Source organism: Oncorhynchus gorbuscha, linkage group LG09, assembly GCF_021184085.1.
Source record: "Oncorhynchus gorbuscha isolate QuinsamMale2020 ecotype Even-year linkage group LG09, OgorEven_v1.0, whole genome shotgun sequence".
Lineage (NCBI taxonomy): Eukaryota > Metazoa > Chordata > Actinopteri > Salmoniformes > Salmonidae > Oncorhynchus > Oncorhynchus gorbuscha.
The window spans coordinates 72,218,108-72,242,402 of NC_060181.1; the positions used below are offsets into that span (position 1 = coordinate 72,218,108).

Below are 24,295 nucleotides of genomic sequence, written 5' to 3' on the forward strand. Positions count from 1 at the left end.
TTGTTTGTTTTAGTTAAACATAACAATTTAAGTTAATAACAAATACTTATGTGTCAGTCATCTCTTTAGATCTTGTTGTTTGATGGAACTTACTGAATTGCATCTGTGCAATGAATGGATCAGAGTCGAGAGGACGTCCAACTCCGAACTTATTGACAGCAGAGATACGGAACTGGTACTCGTTGCCCTTGATCAGCTTGGTGGCGTTGAATGAACAAGCTTCACACTTGCTTGTCATCATTGCCCAGGAGATCCTAGATGTTTCTCTCTTTTCCACTGTATAACAGAGGATTGCAGCACATCCATCGTTCTCTGGGGGGTTCCACCAGACAGTTGCCTTTTCTGCAGTGATACCAGTGAAACGCACTGGTCCCTCAGGTGGTCCAGGGGTATCTAAAGAAAGCATACATTGTTAATGGTAAGCATGAATTCACCCACTTGTTGTTAAATCATCTGCATCACAATTTGAGGGAAAATAAATAATGTAACTCTTTTTATCTATAAACCAACCTGAGACTCTGATGTTGACACTCTCTGTCTTAGTTCCAGAGCTGTTCTTGGCTTCCACCATGTACACTCCGCGATGGTCGCGATCAGCATCTCTGATGAACAGGTGGCTGGAGCCGATGTTAGTGGTAATATCAATCAACATCATCTTGTCAATCTCTTTACCGTCCTTGTACCATATGACCTGCGGCACTGGTCGACCCGTGATACTACAGTTTAGTTTGATGTTTTCACCAGCCTTGTACACAAGAGCAGTGTCGGCTCTGAACTCAATGTCGGGAGAAACTAAACAGAGAGACACAAAGACATGAAATTAATGATAAATGTAATCACATAGAGACAAACTTAGATAGTCAGACAAAATAAACAGGTTGTATAATGTACCGTATAATGTTTATTTAATATAATGTATAATTACCACTTTCATCTTTTGTCATGACATAGCCCGATGACTGTGAGGGTGGACTGACTGTACCGACAGCATTTCTGGCAATCACTCTGAATTCATAGCGATCACCAGGCGAAAGTCCTGTGATGGTGAATTGCAAATCACTTATGTCGGTGAAGTTGCATCTCAACCATTTGCCTCGACCTTGACGTCTCTCCACACTGTATGCCACAATCTTAAATCCTCCATCTTTCTTGGGTATATCCCATTTGAGAGTGACTGTATCTCTTGTGACATCAATGACGTTAGGAGTACCAGGTGGATCTAGGGGGGAAAGGAAAGGTCAGGTTGCTGAAGTATTGTATGTTCATAAAGAATGTATGTTCATGATAGCAGACTGTTCATTGAGGAAAAAACAACAAGGTAACACTTTACTGTAGTCCCCATTATGTATGCATTCATAAAGCCGTTATAACAGCTACACAAGACATTACAACATCTGTCATAGACAGTCATAAATATTTTATACTCACCAACTGGGGAGATTGCGAGGGCATGTTTGCTCTGTTCACTGACGGGACTCAGGCCAGCATTATTCTCTGCATAGACTCTGAAGGAATACTCCAGTCCTTCAATCAACTGAATGATTCTGTAGTCACGGGCAGAGATGATGCTGGAATTTACTTTAGTCCACAGCAGGCTGTTTCTGTCCTTCTTCTCAACATGGTAGCCGGTGATTGGTGAGCCACCATCAAAGCTGGGTGCTTCCCATTGGATAGTCATGCCGTCACTGGTAACGTTGTATGTGACTGGTTTTCCTGGTGCACCTGGTGGCATGTACTGGTGTTGGGCGATCACGTCTGGTGAATTCAAAGGATCGCTCACTCCGTATTTGTTCTCTGCACGTATTCTAAACTGGTACTCTGTGCCCTTGACCAGGTTGGGTATCTTGAACGTTGTCCTCACCACACTGGAGCAAACCATCTTCCAGTTAGCCTGGGCCGTCTCTCGTTTCTCCACACTGTAGCAAGTGATGTCTCCACCTCCATTGTCCTGTGGTTCATCCCAAGATATAATGATGCCCTGTGCTTTGACCTCATCAAATCGGACCGGTCCAACTGGCACAGAGGGGGGTCCGAGAGTGATCACATTGATGTCAAAGAAGTTCTTGATAAGCTTGTTGTTCAGAACCAATGTGTATAGGCCTGCATTCTCTTTCTTTGCGCTTCTGACTGTTATAGACACTTTGTTGTCTGTTTCACGGAAGCGAATCTGTTCACTTTCTTTCAAAGGAATGTTTTCCTTCATCCATCCAACAGATGGCTTTGGTTTACCCTTAAATGGCATTTCAATATGGATGTTTTGACCGACACGAACAAAGAGTTCGCCATTCGGATAATCTATCATGTTGGCCTCAGGTGGTATAATAAACTCCTTTACTGTTATGGGCCCAATCTCAGAGAAGTCACTGATGCCCTTCTCATTCTTAGAATACACCCTAAAGTTCACAACAGAATTTTCCTTCTGGTTTTTAACTTCACATGTGCAACGCTTGCATGTTGTAGCAACAGTCCAGGATTCTTCCTCTTTAGTTTTCGTCTCAATGACATAGTCCGAAATGTGGCTACCTCCATCATGGTCAGGCTTGGTCCAGTGAAGAGTCACTGATGTCTTAGTAGCGTCTGTCATGACCAGCTCTTTGACTGGTCCGGGGGTCTCAGTGGCCCTGACTGGCTCTGCAGTCTCACATGTATCACCAGTACCATGCTCATTCTCAGCAGACACTCTGAAGAAGTAGGCGATTTCATCTGACAGACCGTCGATCTTGTATGATGTGTTGGGGCACTCTGATGACACGACTGTATACGCTCTGTTGTTAGCATCTTTCTTCTCCACAATGTAGTTGGTGATTGGGGAACCACCATCGATCAGAGGAGCTTCCCAGCTCAGGGTCAACTTGCCTCTGGTGACATTCTTGATGATCAGTTTTTGGCAAGTGGATGGGGTGTCAAGAACCTTAACAGACACAGTGATGAACTTGGACTCGCCAACACCGTTCTCAATCTCCAGGTAGTATTTGCCACAGTCGTCGCGGGTGACCTTTGGAATGACAAGAACTGTTGTACGTTCTGTGCTGGTGATAGTGTATCTTGCATCGCTGGCCATGTTCTTGTCATGTCTTCTCCATGTACAGTTTGGTGCAGGTCTGCCCTTCAGTGGAATAAACACCTCGATATCCCTTCCTGCCTTGGCGGTGTATTGAGTCGTCATGGGAACATCCAAATCAAGATCGGCCTCCTCTGTTAGACGGATAGGAGAGAAAGAAAAATAGGTAAGAGATTTGGTACTAGTGCAATAGGTACAATGTTAACATATTAATAGAATGCTGTGAATATTTGAATACGAACCAAGAATATCCTTGGATTGAACAGGCTGGTACATCTCGATTGGTTGACTGGGTCCCAGACAGTTGACAGCAGATACACGGAAGAAGTAATAGGTTCCTGGTTTCAGGTGATTCACAACATACTCTGTTGTCCTCACTTCTCCGTTGTGGCTGATGACAGTCCATTCCCTTTCTTCAGAGGTCATCTGCTCAACGATATAGCTGGTGATCTCGCTGCCACCATCATACACTGGCGCCACCCAGCCCAGGGTGATGGATGTTTTGGTGGAGTCGACCACTCTGAGTTTGGTTGGTTCACCTGGTGGGTCTAAAATTAAGAAAAAAATACATTGTCAAATGTAAGAGAAATGTAATGAACAAGTAGTAGAAGAAACATGAAACATGCTATGTTCTGACTGTAAGTTGTTGTGGATAAGAGTGTCTGCCAAATAACCCAAATGTAAATGTTATGTTCCAGGATGGCAATGAGGAGAATAACATACCAACTGCATCAGCAGCTTTGAAGAGGTCAGACTCTTCGGAGTATGGACCAGCTCCAGCCTTATTGACAGCACATACACGATATTGATAGTCCTTTCCAGTGAGCAGGTTGCTGACTTTCTGTCTTGTATCACGAATGGTGTTTTTGATAACCTTGAACCAACGCAAGCTTGTCTTCTCTCGTTTTTCCAGGTAATATCCATCAATGTCACTTCCACCATCAATTCCAGGTCTTTCCCATACCACCGTCATTGAGGAGTGTGTGATCATGGTGACTTGAGGCTTGGAAGGTTGACTTGGAGGAACTGCAAAATAATATATTCATGTTAGATCACGTTGGGACCAAAATACAATATGTTCAGGTAGCTGGACAGATGTTGCTTGTTTTATCCTTACCAAATGCATTCTTTGCTTCTACGGGTTCAGATTCCAGTGGGTCTCCAACTCCATATTTGTTCACTCCTCGGACTCTGAAGATGTACTCATTGCCTTTGATCAGTCTTGGGACATTCACAATACATTCCGCCCAATTCTCAGAGATAATGGACCATTGAATTCTACTGGCCTCCCGTTTCTCCACAATGTAGTGGGTTACCATTGCGCCACCCTCGTCCTCAGGAGGATCCCACATTATGGTGATACTGTTAGCAGTGACCTTTTTGAGCTGAATCTCGCCAGGTGGTGGTCCTGGTTTATCTAATAAAGACAAAACATTTGAATAATACTATGTCACTTTGCACATGAATTGTTTTGGTTATTTGCTAATTAGAGATATTGAGTAACTATTGAGTATTGACTATTGAGTATTGAGTAACTTTCCATATGATTTTCGATACTGTGCCAACAGTGTAGACATATAGGTACCAAAATAAAAATGATAAGGAGCAATACGTACCAAGAATTTGTACTCTGACATAGGCATATGCTGAGCCCAAAGAGTTTTTAAGCCTCATCTCATATGTTCCAGAGTTGAGACGTGTGGTATCCCTGATGATAAGAGTGGAACTATCAGCAGCGTTCTTCTGTACCAGTTGAGCCTGGGCACCGGACTCAAGTTCCTTTCTGTCCTTGTACCACTCAATTGTCGGTGCTGGTTTGGCAATGATTCCAAATCTAAGCTCGACAGTGGTTCCAGCTTTGTGTTTCACAACCTCGCGATATTCATCAGGAATTTCAATCTCAGGGGCACCTATGATATAACACATGAGATGCATAACATTAACTAATAGTTCAATGGAATGTTCAATGAAATGTTAAATTCCTACTTTTATCATATTTGGAACATAACCCACCATATGTATCCACGCAAGTTGCAGGGCCTGCAATGATGGATGGATTGCTAATTGATCCAACTGCATTCTTTGCCATGATTCTGAATTCATAGGTCTCATCCTGAGTAAGTTCTGTCACAGTATAATGTGTGTCAGAAACATTGGTCAAGTTAGCCTTCGTCCATCTGTCCTTCTGGCCCTCTTTCTTCTCAATCAGGTATCCTGTGATCTTGCTACCGCCATCATAATTGGGCTTCTGCCATGCGATGCTGATGGAAGTCTTTGTGATGTCAGTGATCCTGACATTGGTTGGAGGCTCTGCAAAAACAGATGTGGAGGTTCAGATACCGTAGATGATTTGTTAAGTTTAGAGGACACACAGTAGTATTCAATCATGAAAATGACAGTAACCAAGTCGACTTACCGCAAGCGTCAATTGCAAGTACTGCGTCTGAGATTTTGCTGAGCGGACTGCATCCAGCTGCGTTTTCTGCTGTAACCCTGAACTCATAGATGAGGCCGGCAGCAATGTCTGGCACTTTGTAGTGTGTGGCACGGATAACAGTCTTGTTAACCTTCTGCCAACAGATGCTGTTTCTATCCTTTATTTCCAGGTGGTATCCAAAGACATGGCTTCCTCCATTGGAGGCTGGCTCCTTCCAGGCTACAGTGATGCTCTCTCTGGTTACAGATGTAACCATAGGAGCTGATGGAGCTACAGGGACGGCTAAAATGAAAGAAAATCATATTTTGTATATTCCGTATTTTTTAAATATGCAGGTGTATATATACAGTACGAACAGAACACATAAATTAATAGAGTGGTATAAAACTCACTGTAGGGCAGATCTACTCTGACGATTGGAGAGTCAATGTGCTCACTGACACCGTAGCGATTCTCAGCCCTGATTCTGAACTGGTACTCCAGTCCTGTTGTAAGCTTCATGATTTTCATGGTGCATCTTGCGACGGCCGAGGAGATCTCAGTCCAGTTGGCGTTGGTTGTTTCACGTTTGAGGATGATGTAATTTGAAATGGTGCTTCCACCATCATAACGAGGAGGACACCACTTCAGACTCACACTGTCTTCTGTCACGTCAGTCATTTCCACAGGACCAACTGGGGCGCTTGGTCTATCCAGGACCACAATGTTAACAAAAGACTTGGTGGTTCCACTTGTGTTGGAGGCACAGATGTCATACCTTCCTGAATCAATAGCAATGCTCTCACGAAGAGTAATGATGAGGTATTCAGGAGTTACTTCAGAGTTGAATCTCATAGTTGACTTCAGTGCAACATTGTCCTTTGAAAGAGAAACCTTTGGCATAGGTCTGCCAGTAAGTGGGATCTCACATTTCAGGTTTGATCCTGCTCTGACATAGACGGTATTGTGGGGGAACATCTTCATGTTGATCTCAGGAGGTTCTGTTGAAAGAATATGGATCATTATTAAGGAAAAGTAATAATTATTATCTATTTGAAGATGTCAAATCAAAATGAAACACTCTACATGTAAGAATATGTTTTTTAACCAGCTTTACACACATAATGTAGTACTATATTGGATTATGCTCAGCAATTTTGTACCCTCACTATAAAATGTAGGACTGGGGAACAACTCACCATGCTGGTCTTTAACTGTTACAGGCAGAATCATGTCTTTAGCATCACTGAACCCAGCGTGGTTTTCAGCACGAACTCTGAAGAAGTATTCAGCATTTTGCGTCAGACCATAGACCACAATGTGGGTGAACTTGGTGACACCAACATTCACCCATTTATCCTGACCCTTCTCAAGAGCATCGATTTGGTAACTGGTGATTCTGCTACCTCCGTCTTGCTCGGGCTTTCCCCAAGCAAGTGAAACACTTTCCTTGGTGATATCGGTGACTCCAAGTGATGCTGGTGGGCTGGGTTTTTCTGAAATCAAGAAGAAACATGGACATTTTTATAACATCATATAATAAAAGAAACATCTTAAACTTAAATGTTTTTTCTATTTTCAATTCTACCATACCTGTAATCTTTGCTCCATCTTTGGTCTCAGCTGATACACCAACTCCATATTCATTTTCACCCATGACTCTAAAGTAGTATACTCCTCCCTCCACCAGGTCCGTTACTTTGTAGGTCAGACGATGGCAGGTATCTGTGAGTCTGGTCCATCCCTTTTTGCTTGCCTCACGAATATCAACAAGGTAGTTCTTTACCGCAGCGCCACCTTCATTATCTGGGGTATCCCATGTAACTGTTGCAGAGCTCTTTGTAACATCCTTGAACCCAACATGAGATGGTGGGCCAGGAGAGTCCAGAACCCTTACATTTAATGTACATGCAACCTTTCCAGCTATGTTTTGGAGAGTCACAGTATATTTTCCAGAGTCATCTCTTGTTGCTTGTTCCACTGTGATAGATGTGAAGGTATCAGTAGTATCAATACTGGCCCTCACTCTCAGGTCAACAGCAGCCTTGGTCCACATAACATTAGGAATGGGCTTTCCCCTGAATGGCACAGTTAGAGTGAATGAACTGCCGTCCTTTACAATGAGTGTCTTTCGCATTTCATTGCTGATATCAAATACTGGTTCCTCTTCTCTCTCTTTAGCCACCTGTGGATCCGTAGTGGAGCTTGGCTCACTGAGACCAATCTTGTTGATTGATTTGACAACAAATATATATTCTGCTCCAGAAGTTAATCCAACGACGGTGAATTCAGTGTTCTTTGTGTTTGAAACACCGACACACCAGTCATCATCATATTCATCTGTTCTCCTATATTCAACACAGTATCCTGTCACAGGAGCACCACCATCAAACAATGGCTTGTTCCATGAAAGAGAAACAGTAGTCTTGGAGGAGTCAATAACTTTAGGTTTAGATGGTGGAGATGGCAGGAATTGGGGATCCTCCGCTTTTGTTAGTTCGGTAGGAATACTTGGGAGGCTCAAGCCTGCAGCATTTTCTGCATAGACTCTGTACTCATATTCAGCTCCCTCACGAAGATTGGATGCCTTGACCCTGAGGTCATACACAGGCTTTTTGTTCACTCGTACCCAGCGCAATCCTATTTTCTCTCGTTTCTCAATAACATAGCCATAAATGCTGCTTCCTCCATCGGATTCTGGTCTTTCCCAGCAGATTGTCATTGCATCACTTGTGATACTCGTGATTTGAACATCTGTTGGTGCTGCAGGGACAGTGTATGCATTCTTGGCTCTGGTGGGCTCACTCTCCAGGGCTTCACCGTCTCCATATTTGTTCACTCCCCTTACTCTGAAGATGTATTCATTTCCTTTAAGCAGTTTGGTGACTTTACATGTTGTAGCTTTCATATCTCCATATACTAAAGTCCAGGCGAGGCGGCTGGTTTCACGTTTCTCAACAATGTAGTGCATGATTTCTGCACCACCGTTTTCTTGAGGTGGTCCCCAGGTCACAGTGCACTTCTCTGCTGTCAGACCAGTGACCGCCAATGGTCCAGAGGATGGCCCAGGGCGGTCAAGGACCTTACAGTTTACAGCCAAGGACCTTGTGCCAGCAACGTTCTGTAGAGTTACAATGTACTGGCCAGTGTCTCTTCTGATAGTGTCTCTGACTATTAATGTGGTGGTGCTGTGTGTTGAAGTAATCTCCACTCTTGCCTTGGCATCAATTTCTTTACCATCCTTTGTCCATGCAATGACTGGGCGTGGACGCCCAGAAATATCTGCATCGATTCTCAAAATATCTCCAGCTTTGACAACTACTAATTGCCTAAACCTGTCTTCCAACTCAATGCGAGGTGAATCCACCTCATCCTTGACTGTGATGGCACCTGTGCTCAGTGATGGCTCACTGAGTAAGCCAGCTGCATTCTTTGCAATAACATGGAAGTCATATTGTACGTCCTCTGTAAGGCCTGTAATGTCAAAGTATGTGTCCTGGAGACTGGCGAAATTGCACTTCAGCCAACGGCCATCTGGAAGTTCCCTGCGTTCAACAATGTAGCCAGTCACCTTGGCTCCACCATCATTCTCTGGCGCCTGCCAAGTAATGGAAACTGAAGTTCTTGTGATGTCAATGACCTCAAGGTTAACAGGTGGATCACAAGGATCTCTTGCAGCTACAGGATCAGAGGCTTTGGTGCAAGGTCCAATTCCAGCAATATTCTGAGCATAAACACGGAACTCATACAGTAAGCCTTCCTCAATCCCAATCACTTTGTATTCTGTTTCAGCAATGATACCTCTATTGATCTTTGTCCAGAGAATACTGCTATGGTCTTTCATTTCCAGGTGATAACCAATGATTGGACTTCCGCCGTCACTGGCTGGTTTACCCCATGCGACCAAAATGCCAGACTTTGTAGCATGGGCAACGTGGAGGGATGTGGGAAGGCCAGGTGTCTCGAAGGGGTACTGTGCAACAATTGGAGCGGAGTCCACAGCATGGCTCTTGCCGTAACGATTTTCAGCTGCAATACGGAACTGATATTCAGTGCCTTGTGTCAAGCGGGGAACTTTAATTGATGTTCTGGCAACTGTGGCTGAAACTATCTGCCATGTTGTAGTGGTAGTATCTCTCTTCTCCACGACATAGTTGTTGATTTGACATCCTCCATCGTAGAGTGGGGCATCCCAAGACAGTGAAATATTGTCAGCACTCACTTCATCTACCTTGATTGCACCTGGTGGGCCAGGTTTATCCAAGATGATAACAGCTATTGTCGCTGATTTCTTGCCAACTGTGTTGGTTAAATTGATCTCATACTTCCCAAAGTCCTCCCTGGTTGCGTCTTTGATAGTAATTTTCGATGAATTTTTTGCTGTAAGAACATTCACCCTAGTTGTCTGCTTCAATACAGCTCCATCTTTTTTCCATGCCACCTCAGGTTCAGGTCTGCCTCTGAATGGAACATCAATCTTCAGATCATCTCCTGCCTTGACACTGTATGTGGTGAACATCAGATCGATGATAGGTTCGATTGTAATGTCCTTTACTACGACAGGGTCTGCCAGTGGCTTAGGTTCACTCTTGCCTTTGTCATTGACAGCAGTAATCCTAAATGAATATTCCTCACCAGTTGTGAGTCCACCAATAGTTGCTTCCAATGCTTTAATCTCAGTGCATACAGTCCATTTCTCATCGCCCATGGTTTTCATTTCTACTGTATAGCTTGTGATTTTGCTACCACCATCATGATCAGGCTTTTCCCATGCGAGACTGACACTGTCGCGAGTAACATCTACAACCGTAACTTTTCCAGGAGGCAAGGGGGCTTGGGATACCTTGATTGGTTCTGTTGTTTCTGCTGGCAAACCCACACCAAGCTCATTGACAGCTTTGACGCGGAAATAGTAAATTCCGCCCTCCTTAAGGTCATCAATCTTCATGGAATTTCTTACACAGTTATTTGAAACACTTGTAAATGCCAGTCTTGTGTTATCTCTCTTTTCCACAATGTAATGGGTGACCTTAGCTCCACCGTCAATCATAGGAGGCTCCCAGGATAGTGATACAGAATCTCTCTTAATATCCTTGACTTCAAAGTTCTCAGGGGCACTTGGTGAGTCCAACACCCTGACATTAATGAATGCTGATTTTTGACCACTAAGGTTCTCAAGAGTCAACACATACTTGCCAGTGTCAAATCTATTGACATTGTCGATGACGAGCATTGTGTAGGAGCTTGTGACCTCAATTTGTGCACGCTCAGTAAGAGGGCCATCCATCTTGGACCACTTTACTTCAGGTTCAGGTTTTCCTTTGATTGTCACAAACAAACGCAGTGTTGCACTTGCCCGTACTTGGACCATTTTCCTAAGGTCTGAATCAAGTTCAATCTCAGGGGCCTCAAGTCTTTCAGATGCAACTACAGACCCTGGAACATCAACATGCTCACCAACTCCTTCAATGTTAATTGCACAGATGCGGAAATAGTATTCAGCATTTTCCCTCAGTTTTTTCACAGTAAAGTGTGTTGCTTGTACACCAGTTGGCGGTGTACAGGTTATCCATTCTTCATCTCCTTCTTCTCTCATCTCAACAACATATCCTTTGATGGCTGCTCCACCATCATAGATGGGTCTTGTCCATGAAAGTGACACAGTTGTGCTTGAGTGGTCTGTCACCTTAGGGTTGTTAGGAGGACCAGGTGGATATGTGGCATCACAGGCTTTTATGTATTCTGTTGGTGCACTTGGCACTCCCACACCAGCAGCATTTTCAGCAGACACTCTGAACTCATAGGAATGTCCCTCTGTGAGTCCGGTACATCTGAACCTGATGTCATTAAGTCTTTTCTTGTTACATTTTGTCCATCTAATGCCCTCTTTATCTCGTTTCTCCAGGACATAGCCATCAATATCTGAGCCACCATTATCTGCTGGACGTTCCCATGTAAGGACCATTGAGTCCCTTGTAATAGCACTTGCTTCAGGTGTTGAGGGAGCACTGGGTGTCACAAAAGGATTACGTGCAATAACTGGGTCTGATTCAAGAGGTTCGCCAATGCCAAACTTATTTACTGCTGTAACTCTGAAGATGTACTCATTGCCAGGCAAGAGTTTAGTCACTTTGTAGCTGACAGCTTGGATTCTGGGTTCGACTACAGTCCATGACAATCTGCTGGTTTCCCTCTTCTCAATTATATAATGAGAACAGCTGGCACCGCCATCATGTAATGGATGACTCCAGTGAAGATAGGCTTTCTCGGAAGTCACACCAGTTATCTTCATTGGACCTTCGGGTGGACCAGGTCTATCAAGGACTTTCACGTTGACGGGAATAGATTTTGTTCCACCAACGTTGCTCAGACTCAGGACAAAGTGTCCACCATCTACTCTGATACATTCCTTGACTGTTAGAATAGTACGTTGAATGGTTGTTTTGATCTCCATTCTTGGGGTAGTTTGGTCGATTTCTTTTCCATCTTTCAACCATGTGATTTCAGGGAGTGGTTTTCCCAAAATATCAGCATCAATAACAAATGTTTCACCAGCATGGATGACAATACAGTCCTTGAATTTGGGATCCATTGATGCTGTTGGTGCTTCAATTTCATCTTTAGCAGTAATAGCTCCAGTGCTTTCAGAGGGAGCACTGAAAATACCAGATGCATTCCTTGCAATTACTCTAAACTCATACTCACACTCTTCAGTCAGACCTGAGATTGTGAATTGAGTCTCAATTACATTTGTGAAGCTAGCCTTCATCCAACGGGCATCAGGGAGCTTCTTCCTTTCAACAACATAGCCTGTGATCAGGCTACCACCATCATACTGGGGCTTTTTCCATGACAGTGTAACGTGGTTCCTGGTAATATCAATAGCCTCAGGGGTACCAGGTGGATCACATGGGTCTCTGGCGACACAAACATCAGAAATCTTGCTAGGTGGACTCAAGCCAGCAATGTTCTCAGCAAAGACCTTGAATTCATACTCAATGCCCTCTTCAAGTTCATTTGTTTTGAATCGACAGTCAGGAATGAGCAGTTTGTTCAACTTCGTCCAGAGAATGCTGTTCTTCTCTTTGCGTTCGAGGTGGTAACCAAGGATTGGACTACCTCCATCACTGGTTGGTACTTTCCATTCAACAACCATGTGATCCTTTGTCACTGATGACACAAATGGAGTACCAGGTGCAAGAGGTTCACTGAAAGGATATTGCACAACAACAGCTGCTGAGTCCAATGACGGACTCTTTCCATATCTGTTTTCTGCAAACACCCTAAACTGGTATTCAGTACCGGTTTTCAGCTTGGTAACTTTGATAGTTGTTCTTGCAATGGTAGCAGACACACACTGCCATGCTACGGTTGTTGTGTCACGCTTTTCCACAATGTAATTGTTTATTTGACAACCTCCTGTGTACGCAGGTGGTTCCCATGCGAGGTTGACATAATTGGAACTCACTTCCTCAATCTTTATAGGTCCTGTGACTGGGCCAGGTTTATCAAGGATGATCACTCCGATTTCTGCAACTTTTTCTCCTATACTGTTGGTAGCTGTGATTTTGTACTTGCCAGAATCCGCTCTGGTTGCCTCTTTTATAGCAAGGATTGTTGATGATGCTGTTCTTGAAACATTCAACCTGGTTGTCTCTTTAATTGCCTGTCCATCCTTTGTCCATACCACTTTTGGTGCTGGGCGTCCTCTCACTGGTATTTCTATCTTCAGATCTTCACCATGTTGGACACTAAAGGTGTTGAATGCCATTACGAAACTTGGTTCAATAGTTAGATCTTTAGCTGTGACAGGGGCAGCTAATACCCTTGTGTCACTCTTTCCTTTGTCATTAAAGGCTGAAACTCTGAACTGGTATTCTTGTCCTGCAGTTAGGCCTTCTACAGTTCCCTCACATGTTTTGGTGGTTGTGGATAGGATCCATTCCTCTGATCCTGCAGGCAGCATTTCTATGTAGTATCCCATTATTCTACTTCCACCGTCATGGTCTGGTTTTTCCCATGCCATTGAGGCAGTTGTCTTAGTCACTTCAGTCAATGTGATTTTTCCTACAGGCAGAGGGACTTCTGATGTCTTCACTGGCTCAGCTGTTTCTGCTGCCAGGCCTACACCATATTCATTCTCAGCCATAACTCTGAAGTAATAAATAACCCCCTCAATGAGATCTCCCACATGGAAACTGTTCCTTGTACACTTGTTTGAAATGTTGGAATAAGCTTTCCTAGTGGATTCACGCTTCTCAACAAAGTAATGCTTGACCCTCGCACCTCCGTCAATGAGTGGGGGCTCCCAAACAAGATTGACAGAGTTTTTCTTAATATCTTTCACTGTGAAGTTTACGGGTGCTCCTGGTGTATCAAGTACTTTGACGGAAACAAATGCAGACTTGGAACCACTGCTGTTTTCCAGGGTCAGAGTGTACTTTCCAGCATCATTTCTGTCACAGATGTCTACTGACAGTTGAGTAAAATCGGCGCCTTTCTCAATTTGAACTTTGTTAGTGAAGTCACCCTCATCCTTGGACCAGCTTATTTCTGGAGTAGGACGTCCTTTGAATGGAATATTGATCCTCATGGATCCTCCAGCACGCACAACGACTCCTTTCCTTAGCTCTGAATCCAGCTCAATCTCTGGGGCGAACATTGCATCCACTGGTTTTACAGTTCCTAAAATCTCAGCAGGTTCACCAACACCCAATTTATTGATGGCACATACCTGCACCTTATATTCTTGATGCTCGATAAGTTTGGTGATTTTGAAGGTAGTGGCATTCACTCCTGTTGGTGGTGTGCATAGAGTCCATTCCTCCTCATCGGCTTTGCAGATCTCCACAGCATATCCCTGGATATTGACACCACCGTCGTAAATGGGCCTACTCCATGCGAGTGTAATGGAGTTCTTGGTAGTATCAACTACATGTGCATTAGTGGGAGCGCCAGGTTCAAACGTTGGATCACAGGCTTTGGTGTAAGCAGTTGGTTCAGTTGGTTGGCCGATTCCTGCAGCATTCTCAGCAGATAATCTGAATTCATATTCATGATCCTCTGTCAGGCCTGTCACTCTGAAGCGAAGGTCTGTGACTCTGCGTTTGTTGCATTTTGTCCATCTGATTCCAGCTCTATCTCTCTTCTCAACAATGTAACCAGCAATCTCACTTCCACCATCAACCTCTGGGCGAGTCCAGCACACAGTCATGGAATCCCTTGCAATATTGGCTATTTCCAATTCTTGAGGTGGTCCAGGAGTAACAAATTGATTTCTCATTATAACTGGGACTGATTCAAGAGGTTCACCAGTACCAAATTTGTTTACAGCCATAACACGGAAGATGTACTCATTTCCCTTCAGAAGCTTTGTGACTTTGAACATTGTAGCTCCACAATCACTAGCAACCACAGTCCATGCAAGACGGCTAGTTTCTCTCTTTTGAATGACGTAGTGGGAAATACTGCTTCCACCGTCAGCTCTTGGAGGAAGCCAGGACAATGAACATTTCTCACATGTGACATTGCTAACAGTGAGGGGTCCCTGAGAGGGCCCAGGTCTGTCCAGTACTCTCACATTGAACGTTGCAGTTTTATCTCCAGCAACATTAGTTAGAAGCAACGTATATTGTCCTCCATCCACTCTGATAGCATCTTTGACAACAAGCTTTGCTTGGAAATCTGAGTTCATAATCTCAGCCCTTGCTGAGTTCTCCACTAATACATCACTCTTGAACCATTGAGCTGCTGGAATTGGCTTTCCTTGTACAGCGGCCTCAAGTGTAAATGTTTCCCCAGCATTGATGATAACAACCTGGCTGTACACTGAGTCAACTTCACATTTTGGTGGATCAACTTCATCCTTTGCTGTGATGGATCCGGTGCTCTGAGAGGGCTTGCTGATAGATCCAGCGGCATTCCTAGCTATGACTCTGAAGTCATATTTGCAATCCTCAGTTAGACCCAGAACTGTGAATACAGTTTCAATGACATTTGTGAAACTTGCCTTCATCCATCTTCCCTCTGGGAGATCGCGTTTCTCTACCACAAAGCCTGTGATCAGACTGCCACCATCATACTGTGGTCTTGTCCACTTCAGTTTCACAGAGTGCCTGGTTACAATGATAGCCTCTGGGGTGCCAGGAGGATCACATGGGTCACGTGCCACGTATCCCTCAGAGAGTTTGCTGCACGCGCCAATGCCAACGATATTCTCAGCAGACACTCTAAACTCATATTCTATACCTTCCTCCAAAGGAGTAGATTTAAATCTACAGTCTTGGATGAGGGATTTATTGATCTTTGTCCAAAGGATACTGTTCTTTTCCTTTCTCTCAATGTGATAGCCAAAAATGGCACTGCCTCCATCTGAAATGGGTTTGTGCCATTCCACAACCATGTAATCCTTAGTATATGAAGATACGTAAGGTGTTCCTGGTGGTCCTGGCTCCTTGAAGGGATACTGGGCAAGGACAGGTTCAGAATCAATAGCATAACTTTTGCCATATCTGTTTTCAGCAAAGATCCTAAATTGGTATTCTGCACCTGTTTTTAGATTTGTCACTTTCAGGGTATTTCTCGCCACAGTGGCAGAGACTACAACCCAGTTAGTTGTGGTTGTATCTCTTTTCTGGACAACGTAATTTGAAATTGGGCAGCCACCAGTGTATGCAGGTGGTTCCCAGGTAAGTGTGATACTTTCAGCACTTATGTCATCCATCTTGATTGGGCCTGTTGGTGGGCCAGGTTTATCTAGTGTGATTACTTCAATGGTGGCATCTTTGGATCCAAGCATATTGGTAATATTAATACTATACAATCCACCATCGTCTTTTGTTGCTTCTTTGATGGTTATATGTGTGTTGCGTGCACTGTCGACAACATTAACTCTTGTGGTTTGTTTCAGGGCAGCACCATCCTTTGTCCATGTAATGACTGGTTTAGGATGTCCAGCAATGGGAACTTCAATCTTCAGATCATAGCCAACCTGTACGCTGTACTGTGTTAATTTAGGTCTTATGTCAGGTTCAATGACAAGGTCCTTTGCTACTACTGGACTGGCCAGAAGTCTAGAGTCACTCTTTCCTTTGCTATTAACAGCAATTACTCTGAATTGATACTCCTCTCCTTGGGCTAAGCTAGTGACAGTAGTTTCAAGGTATTTACATTGAGCACATAGTGTCCATTTGTCACTATCTTTGGCTTGCATTTCAATCTCATAATGGCTTATTCTGCTGCCTCCATCATGATCTGGTTTCTCCCACTTAAGAGAGACACTGTTCCGTGTCACGTCTAGAACTGTAACTTTACCGGGAGGTTGAGGTACCTCTGAAATCTTTACGGGTTCAGGGGTCTCTGCAGGTAAGCCAATGCCCCACTCGTTTTCAGCAAGAACTCTGAAGAAATAGATACTTCCCTCCACAAGTGGTTCAATCTTCCATGACATCTTATGACAGGTTGTGACAGGGGAATACACTTTCCTAGTGCTTTCTCGTTTCTCAACATGATATTGCTTAATTTTAGACCCACCATCCAAAATAGGTGGCTCCCAAGTAAGTGTGACTGAATTCTTTGTTATCTCCTTGATAGCGAAATTTGCAGGCATACTAGGTGAATCAAGTACTCTGACACTGATGAAGACAGATTTAACTCCACTGGAATTCTCTGCAGTAACAGTGTACTTGCCAGTGTCAAATCTGTCAACATTTTCAATCAGGAGTGAAGCATAACTGCTTGTATTGTCAATCTGTGCTGTCTCTTTGAGTTCTCCATCAGCTTTTCCCCACTTCAGTTCAGGAGCCGGCCGTCCCCTAACAGGAATGAACAACCTAAGAGCGCTTCCAGCTCTGACATTAATCATCTTCCTCATGTCAGCGTCAAGCTCAAGATCTGGTGCTTCCAATTTCTCCTCTAGAAGAACTGATCCAGGGACATCTGCATGCTCACCAACACCAACCTTGTTTATGGCACAGACCCTGAATTTATACTCATGCTTCTCAAGTAGTTTTCTAACTGTAAACGTAGTGTGTGTGATTCCGGCAGGGGGAGTGCATATTGTCCATTCATCAGATGCTCCTTCACAGGCCTCCACTAAGTATCCTTGAATCTCACAGCCACCATCATAGATAGGTTTGCCCCATGACAAGGACACGGATGTTCTTGTTGTGTCAGTCACTTTGGGATTATTTGGTGGACCTGATGTGAAGATAGCATCCAATGCCTTGTAGTAAATAGTTGGTTCACTCGGTTTACCAACTCCAGCAGCATTCTCAGATGAAACTCGGAACTCATAACTGCGGTTTTCAAGAAGACCTGCTACTCTGAAGCGCAGCTCACTCACTGTACGCTTATTGCATCTGGTCCAGCGCACACCTTCTTTATCACGCTTCTCAATAACAAATCCAGAAATGGCATTTCCACCATCGTTTTCAGGTCTTTCCCAGGTTACCACCATTGAATCTTTTGTGATGGTAGAGACTTCCACATCTGTGGGTGGATCAGGTGTTACAAATTGATTTCTGGAAATCATTGGCTCAGATTCAAGAGCTTCACCAATTCCGTATTTGTTCACAGGAATCACTCGGAAGACATACTCATTTCCAGGAACAAGTTTTATGATCTTAAGATTTAGAGTCTGCACTTTAGGTTCAACCAGAGTCCAAACCAATCTGCTAGTCTCTCTCTTCTCAACGATGTAATGAGAAACATCACTACCTCCATCTTGTGCTGGTGGTCTCCAGGCAATACAAGCCTTTTCACTTGTGACTCCATAGATAGAAATTGGGCCTCCAGGTGGACCAGGTCTGTCTAACACTTTGACATTGATGTGCACTGACTTCTCTCCACCTACATTTTTCAAAAGTAGGAGATATTGGCCTCCATCAACACGGATTGCCTCCTTAACACTCAATGATGCTTTAAAAGCGGTGTTCTTTATCTCAAGACGTGCAGCCTCCTTTATTTCGACATCGTTTTTCATCCAATGGACTGAGGGTACAGGTTTGCCGAAAATATCTGCACAAAGGTTGAACGATTCACCTGCCATCAGAACAATTGTTGAAGAGTACTTTGAGTCCATCTCTATTTTGGGAGGTTCAACTTCATCCTTTGCTGTTATAGACCCAGTGCTCTCAGATGGAAGACTGTAAACACCTGCTGCATTTCTTGCAATGACACGGAACTCATAGCACTGGTCTTCAACTAAGCCAGTAACAATAAATTGTGTCTCAATGACATTGGCGAAACTGGCCTTCATCCAGCGCCCTTCAGGCAGCTCTTTCTTCTCCACAAAGTAGCCAGTGATTTTGCTACCTCCATCTAACTCTGGCTTAGTCCATTGGAGAGTGACAGCTCCTCTTGTGACAATGACAGCTTCAGGCTTGCCTGGACTGTCACAGGGGTCTCTTGCAACACGGATTTCTGACAATTTGCTTGCTTTGCCAACGCCAACAATATTTTCAGCATAAACTCTGTACTCATATTCAATACCTTCATCAAGACCACTGAGCTTGAACCTCAAGTCTGGGATCAGTTGTTTGTTCTGTTTAACCCAGAGGAGGCTGTTTCTCTCCTTACTCTCGAGGTGATATCCCAAAATCTTGCTCCCGCCATCACTTCCAGGCTTCTCCCATACGATAACCATGCTGTCCTTTGTAGATGATTGTACAATTGGGGTCCCTGGTGCACTTGGGAGATCAAATGGATATTGAGCAACAATATTTTCTGATATAAGTACTGGACTCTTTCCATATCTGTTTTCAGCAGCAATCCTGAACTGATATTCATACCCAGTCTTCAACCGAGCTGCTTTAATAGTGGTTCTTGCAACTGTTGCAGACACAATCTGCCAGTTTGTGGTGGACGTTTCCCTCTTTTCTACTACATAGTTGTTAATGGCACAACCACCCACATATGTAGGTGGGTTCCAGGACAGTACCACACTGTCAGAAGTGACTTCATCAACAGTGATTGGGCCAGTTGGAGGACCAGGCTTATCAAGAACAACAACTGCAATGTCCACTGTTGATTCACCAGCTGTGTTTACAAGTTTGATGGTGTACTTTCCCACATCCTCCCTGCTGGCTTCCTTGACCACAAGATGCAAATGTGTATCAGTAGCATCAGCATTGACTCTGGTTGTTTCTTTTAGTGCGACACCATCCTTGAGCCAGGTCACACCTGCTTTGGGGCGAGCAGCATATGGCAAATCTATCTTGAGATCATCTCCTGCCAATACACTGAATGTGGTGAACAGCAGCTTGAATACTGGCGCAATAACAAGATCTTTGGCTACCACAGGTACACTAAGTAGACGAGGATCACTGGTTCCTTTTTCGTTATGTGCTGACACACGGAACATATATTCTTCACCTTGTGTCAGTCCAAGAACAACAGCCTGTGTGATTTTTGCAACAGCACACTGGGTCCAAGTTTCACTGTCTTTGCCATGCATCTCAACAATATATCCTGAGATTCTGCTACCACCATCGTGATCTGGTTTTTCCCAAGACAGAGAGACACTGGTGCCTGTGACATCAACAAGGGTTACTTTGCCTGGTGGAAGTGGTTTTTCTGATACTCTGACTGCCTCAGGAGTCTCTATTGGGAGTCCAATGCCAAATTCATTTTCAGCCAGAATTCTGAAGAAATATGTGTTTCCTTCCTCCAGGCCACCAATCTTCCAGCTAGATTTAACGCATTGAGCACAAACTGTGGAGTAAGCTTTTCGTGTTGATTCACGTTTCTCCACAACGTAGTTTCTAATTCTGGAGCCACCATCAATAAGGGGTGCATCCCACATGAGTGATACTGAGTCTCTGGTGACCTCCCTGATTATGAGGCTTTGTGGTGCTCCAGGTGTGTCCAACACTCTGACATTCACATATGCAGTTTTGCTTCCTGAGGCATTTTCCACTGTCAACATGTACTTTCCACTGTCAAATCTGTCAACATTTTCAACCATAAGAGCAGTAAATGATGATGTGGTGTCAATAGTTGCTCTCGTAACAGGCTCTCCATTTTCTCTGGACCACTTGACATCAGGAGTTGGTCTTCCTTTAATAGGTACAAAGAGTCTCAATGTGCCGCAAGCTCTAATGCAGACAACCTTACGAAGCTCTGCACCAAGGTCAATATCAGGAGGAAGCAGCCTGTCCTCTGCAATTGGTGTGCCAGGCACTTGTGCTGGCTCTCCAACCCCTTCACAGTTAATTGCGCAAATGTTGATTTTATAATCTTGGTTTTCTACCAGGTTAGTGATGGTAAATGAGGTCCCAACTAATCCCTTCTTAGGGGTCCGAATTGTCCATTCATCTTCCTCAGGTAGACAGGTCTCTACAACGTATCCAATGATATCAGAACCACCATCATATACAGGTTTGTTCCAGGCAACTGTAATGGATGATTTGGTTGTGTCTAAGACTCTTTGATTTCCAGGTGGTCCAGGTTGGAAGATTGTGTCTACTGCCTTGTAGAATTCACTGGAAGGACTTGGTGTACCTAAACCAGCATTGTTTTCTGCTATGATTCTGAATTCATATTCATGCCCTGGTGTGAGCCCCGATACTTTGAACCTCAGGTCAGTTACAGTCCTCTTGTTGCATTTAACCCAGCGAAGACCAGTTTTGTCTCTCCTTTCAACAACATAGTTGAAGATGTCGCTTCCACCGTCGTGATCAGGGCGTTCCCAGCAAACAACCATGGTGTTCTTTGTGATGGTCGTTACCTCAGGTGTTGATGGAGCATCAGCTGGCACATATGGATTTGTAGAAACCATTGGGTCGGATTCAAGGGGCTCCCCAGTTCCATACATGTTGACAGCCATAACTCTGAAGATATACTCGTTACCCTTCAACAACTTGGTTACCTTAAACCGGTTAACTTGTAAGTCTGTTGCTACATTTGTCCAAGCAAGTCTACTTGTTTCACGTTTCTCAATGATGTAGTGCAGAATCTTTGCACCTCCATCATGTGATGGTGGCAGCCATGAGAGGATACATTTCTCAGCAGTGACGTCTGTAACAGCAAGTGGACCATCTGGAGGTCCAGGTCTATCAAGAATCTTAACATTGAAGGTATGCTTTGCAAAACCACCCGGATTGCTGGCAGTTAAAGTGAATGTCCCACCGCACCTTCTTAGAGAATCTTTGTTGACTAAGGTTGTAGAAAAGTCATAGAGTTTGATTTCCAACTTGGCTGTATCTTCAAGTTCCTTCCCGTCTTTGGTCCATACCAGTGTTGGTATTGGTCTGCCTGTTACGCTGGCAGCAAGTTTGAAGACATCTCCCGCTTTCACAACCACGGTACTATTATAGATTGTATCAACTTCAAGTTTGGGCTCCTCAACATCATCTCTGCAAGTGATTTCCTCTGATGGTAGAGATGGTTTACTGAGACCGCCAGCTGAGTTTCTAGCCATAACATGGAACTCATAAGTAGCATCCTCTGTGAGACCGCTAACAGTGAATGTTGTCTCAAGGACGTTGCTATAGTTGGCCTTGAGCCAGCGTCCGTCTGGGAGTTCTCTTTTTTCTACTTGGTACCCAGTTATTGAGAATCCTCCATCACCTTCAGGTCTTGTCCACTGAAGAGTCACCTCATGTCTGGTTACATTCAATGCTATTGGTTGGCCAGGTGGGTCCACTGGATCCAGAGCAAAGGTAGTCTCAGAATGCTTGCTTGCCCTGCTCAAACCAGCCATGTTTTCAGCAATAACGCGGTACTCATAGGCGATTCCGTCCACCAAGCCTGTTGATTTGAACATGTTCCCTACTACAAGTGCTTTGCTGATCTTCTGCCACAGGATACTGTTCTTCTCTTTCCTTTCAATGTGATATCCCAAAATGGGGCTTCCACCATCGGAAGCTGGTTCATCCCAGCTAATAGTCATAGAATCCTTGTTGAAGTGGACAATTTCAGGAATGCCTGGTTGACCTGGCACATCAAATGGATAAGCAGCAACCACTTGTTCTGACACTATACAGGGTCCAATGCCGTACCTGTTCTGGGCTTTAACACGGAACTGATACATGATTCCTGTTGTGAGACGAGCAGCCTTGAATGTTGTACGGATAACCGTTGCTGCTAATTCAACCCATGATGTGCCTGTGGTTTCTCTAGCCTCAACAATGTAATTGTTAATGGGTACACCGCCATCATTCTCTGGACCTTCCCATGATAAGAGAATGTAGTCACAAGAAACTTCTTCAAGCTTAATTGGTCCAGTAGGAGGTCCTGGAATATCGTGGACCTCAACAGTAATTGTCTCTGTCGTTGTTCCAAGTATATTCTTGCCAGTCATCGAATATTGACCACCATCGCTCCTCTTGATCTCATTGATGTGGAGAGTAGTTGAGGTTGCAGTAGTATCCGTATTGATTCTCTGCGTCTGTTTAAGTGTGTCCTCACCTCTCTTCCATGAAACTGCTGGTCTGGGGCGACCCAGAACCGGAATTTCAACCTTCACATTATCACCAGCCTTAGCAATGACCAAAGACTGGTAGACTCCACGTAGGTCAAATGCAGGCGCTGTTGTTTGCTCTCTAATGATAGCAGGTCTGCTTTCACGTGGATCACTTCTACCAGAGCTGTTGACTGCCATGATGCGGAACACATACTCCATATTTTCAATGAGATCTGTGGCTGTGTAGTCAAGAGCTTTTACAGTTGTTACATGGGTCCATGTGTCTGTGTCCTTCTTCTGTGCTTCAATAACGTATCCAGTAATCCTACTGCCACCATCATGTTTTGGCTTCGTCCATGCAAGGCTTGCGGTGTCTGCTGACACGTCAGTGACGTACAGATTTTCAGGGGCAGTAGGTGCTTGGGATGCTCTGATTGTCTCAGGTGTCTCTGCTGGCTCGCCAACGCCCAGATCATTTTCAGCAGATACTCTGAAGTAATATTCAGATCCTTCATCCAAGTTGTCAAATTTGAAGGAGCATTTCTGCCAGGTTGTAGTGATTACTGTGTAAGCCTTTCTTGTGGCCTCTCGCTTCTCAATGACGTAGTTAATGATCTTTGATCCACCATCAATAATGGGTATTTCCCACTGCATAGTGATACTTGTTTTGGTGATTTCACGTGGTATCAGGTTCACAGGTGGTCCTGGTGAATCCAGTACTCTGACGTTAACAAATCCATCTCTCTTACCAGCAACATTCTCTAATGACAGCAGGTATTTTCCAGCATCATATCTTGTGCAGTCAGGGATAACCAGGAGAGTATACGACTCCGTAGTATCAATGTGTTCACGGCCACCTTTGCCAAGAATGGCATTATCTTTCATCCAGGTTACTTCAGGAACTGGACGTCCTTTAATTGGCACAAAGATACGAATGGATCCACGGACCCTGACAACAAGGGTTCTTCTATACTCAGCATCAAGCTCATAGTCGGGAAGTGTCTCACGGTCCTTAAGTTCAACAATTTCTTCAACCACTGCTGGTTCACCAACTCCCTCTGTATTTATGGCTCTGACTCTGAAATAGTAGTTCCCACCAGCCTTCAGGTTTGACACAACGTATTCTGTAATTCTCAATCTTGTGACATCTGTGACCCAATCGTCATGTCCTTCCTTCTTGTGCTCAACAATGTATCCTGCTACATCCAGGCCACCATCATAGTGGGGTCTACCCCAGTTGAATGTGGCTGTTGTCTTGGTGGTGTCAGTAATTCTTGGGTTGGAGGGAGGTCCTGGTGGATCTAAAAAGAAGAAAGAGAAGACATATATCAAGACTTGTTATCACCTGGCAAATCAAATCAAATCAAATTTGGATTTGGCATTATTAGATCTACTGGTTTACACTTCATAATAA

The 24,295-nt window shown here is 44.1% G+C and overlaps 1 protein-coding gene across 1 annotated transcript in view; it reads right to left on the bottom strand.

The window, feature by feature from the left end:
- Nucleotides 1–24,295, bottom strand: part of LOC124044015 (titin-like) — a 124,504-nt gene that overhangs the window by 21,428 nt on the left and 78,781 nt on the right. The window contains exons 140-152 of the mRNA XM_046363318.1: nt 7,071–24,182; nt 6,677–6,973; nt 5,891–6,478; nt 5,478–5,780; nt 5,075–5,371; nt 4,678–4,971; nt 4,179–4,478; nt 3,785–4,087; nt 3,304–3,609; nt 1,429–3,195; nt 926–1,219; nt 511–792; nt 94–393 (exon numbers count right to left, since the gene is read on the bottom strand). Coding sequence (XP_046219274.1) covers nt 94–393; nt 511–792; nt 926–1,219; nt 1,429–3,195; nt 3,304–3,609; nt 3,785–4,087; nt 4,179–4,478; nt 4,678–4,971; nt 5,075–5,371; nt 5,478–5,780; nt 5,891–6,478; nt 6,677–6,973; nt 7,071–24,182 — 22,443 coding nt within the window. The remainder of the gene's footprint in view (nt 1–93; nt 394–510; nt 793–925; nt 1,220–1,428; nt 3,196–3,303; nt 3,610–3,784; nt 4,088–4,178; nt 4,479–4,677; nt 4,972–5,074; nt 5,372–5,477; nt 5,781–5,890; nt 6,479–6,676; nt 6,974–7,070; nt 24,183–24,295) is intronic.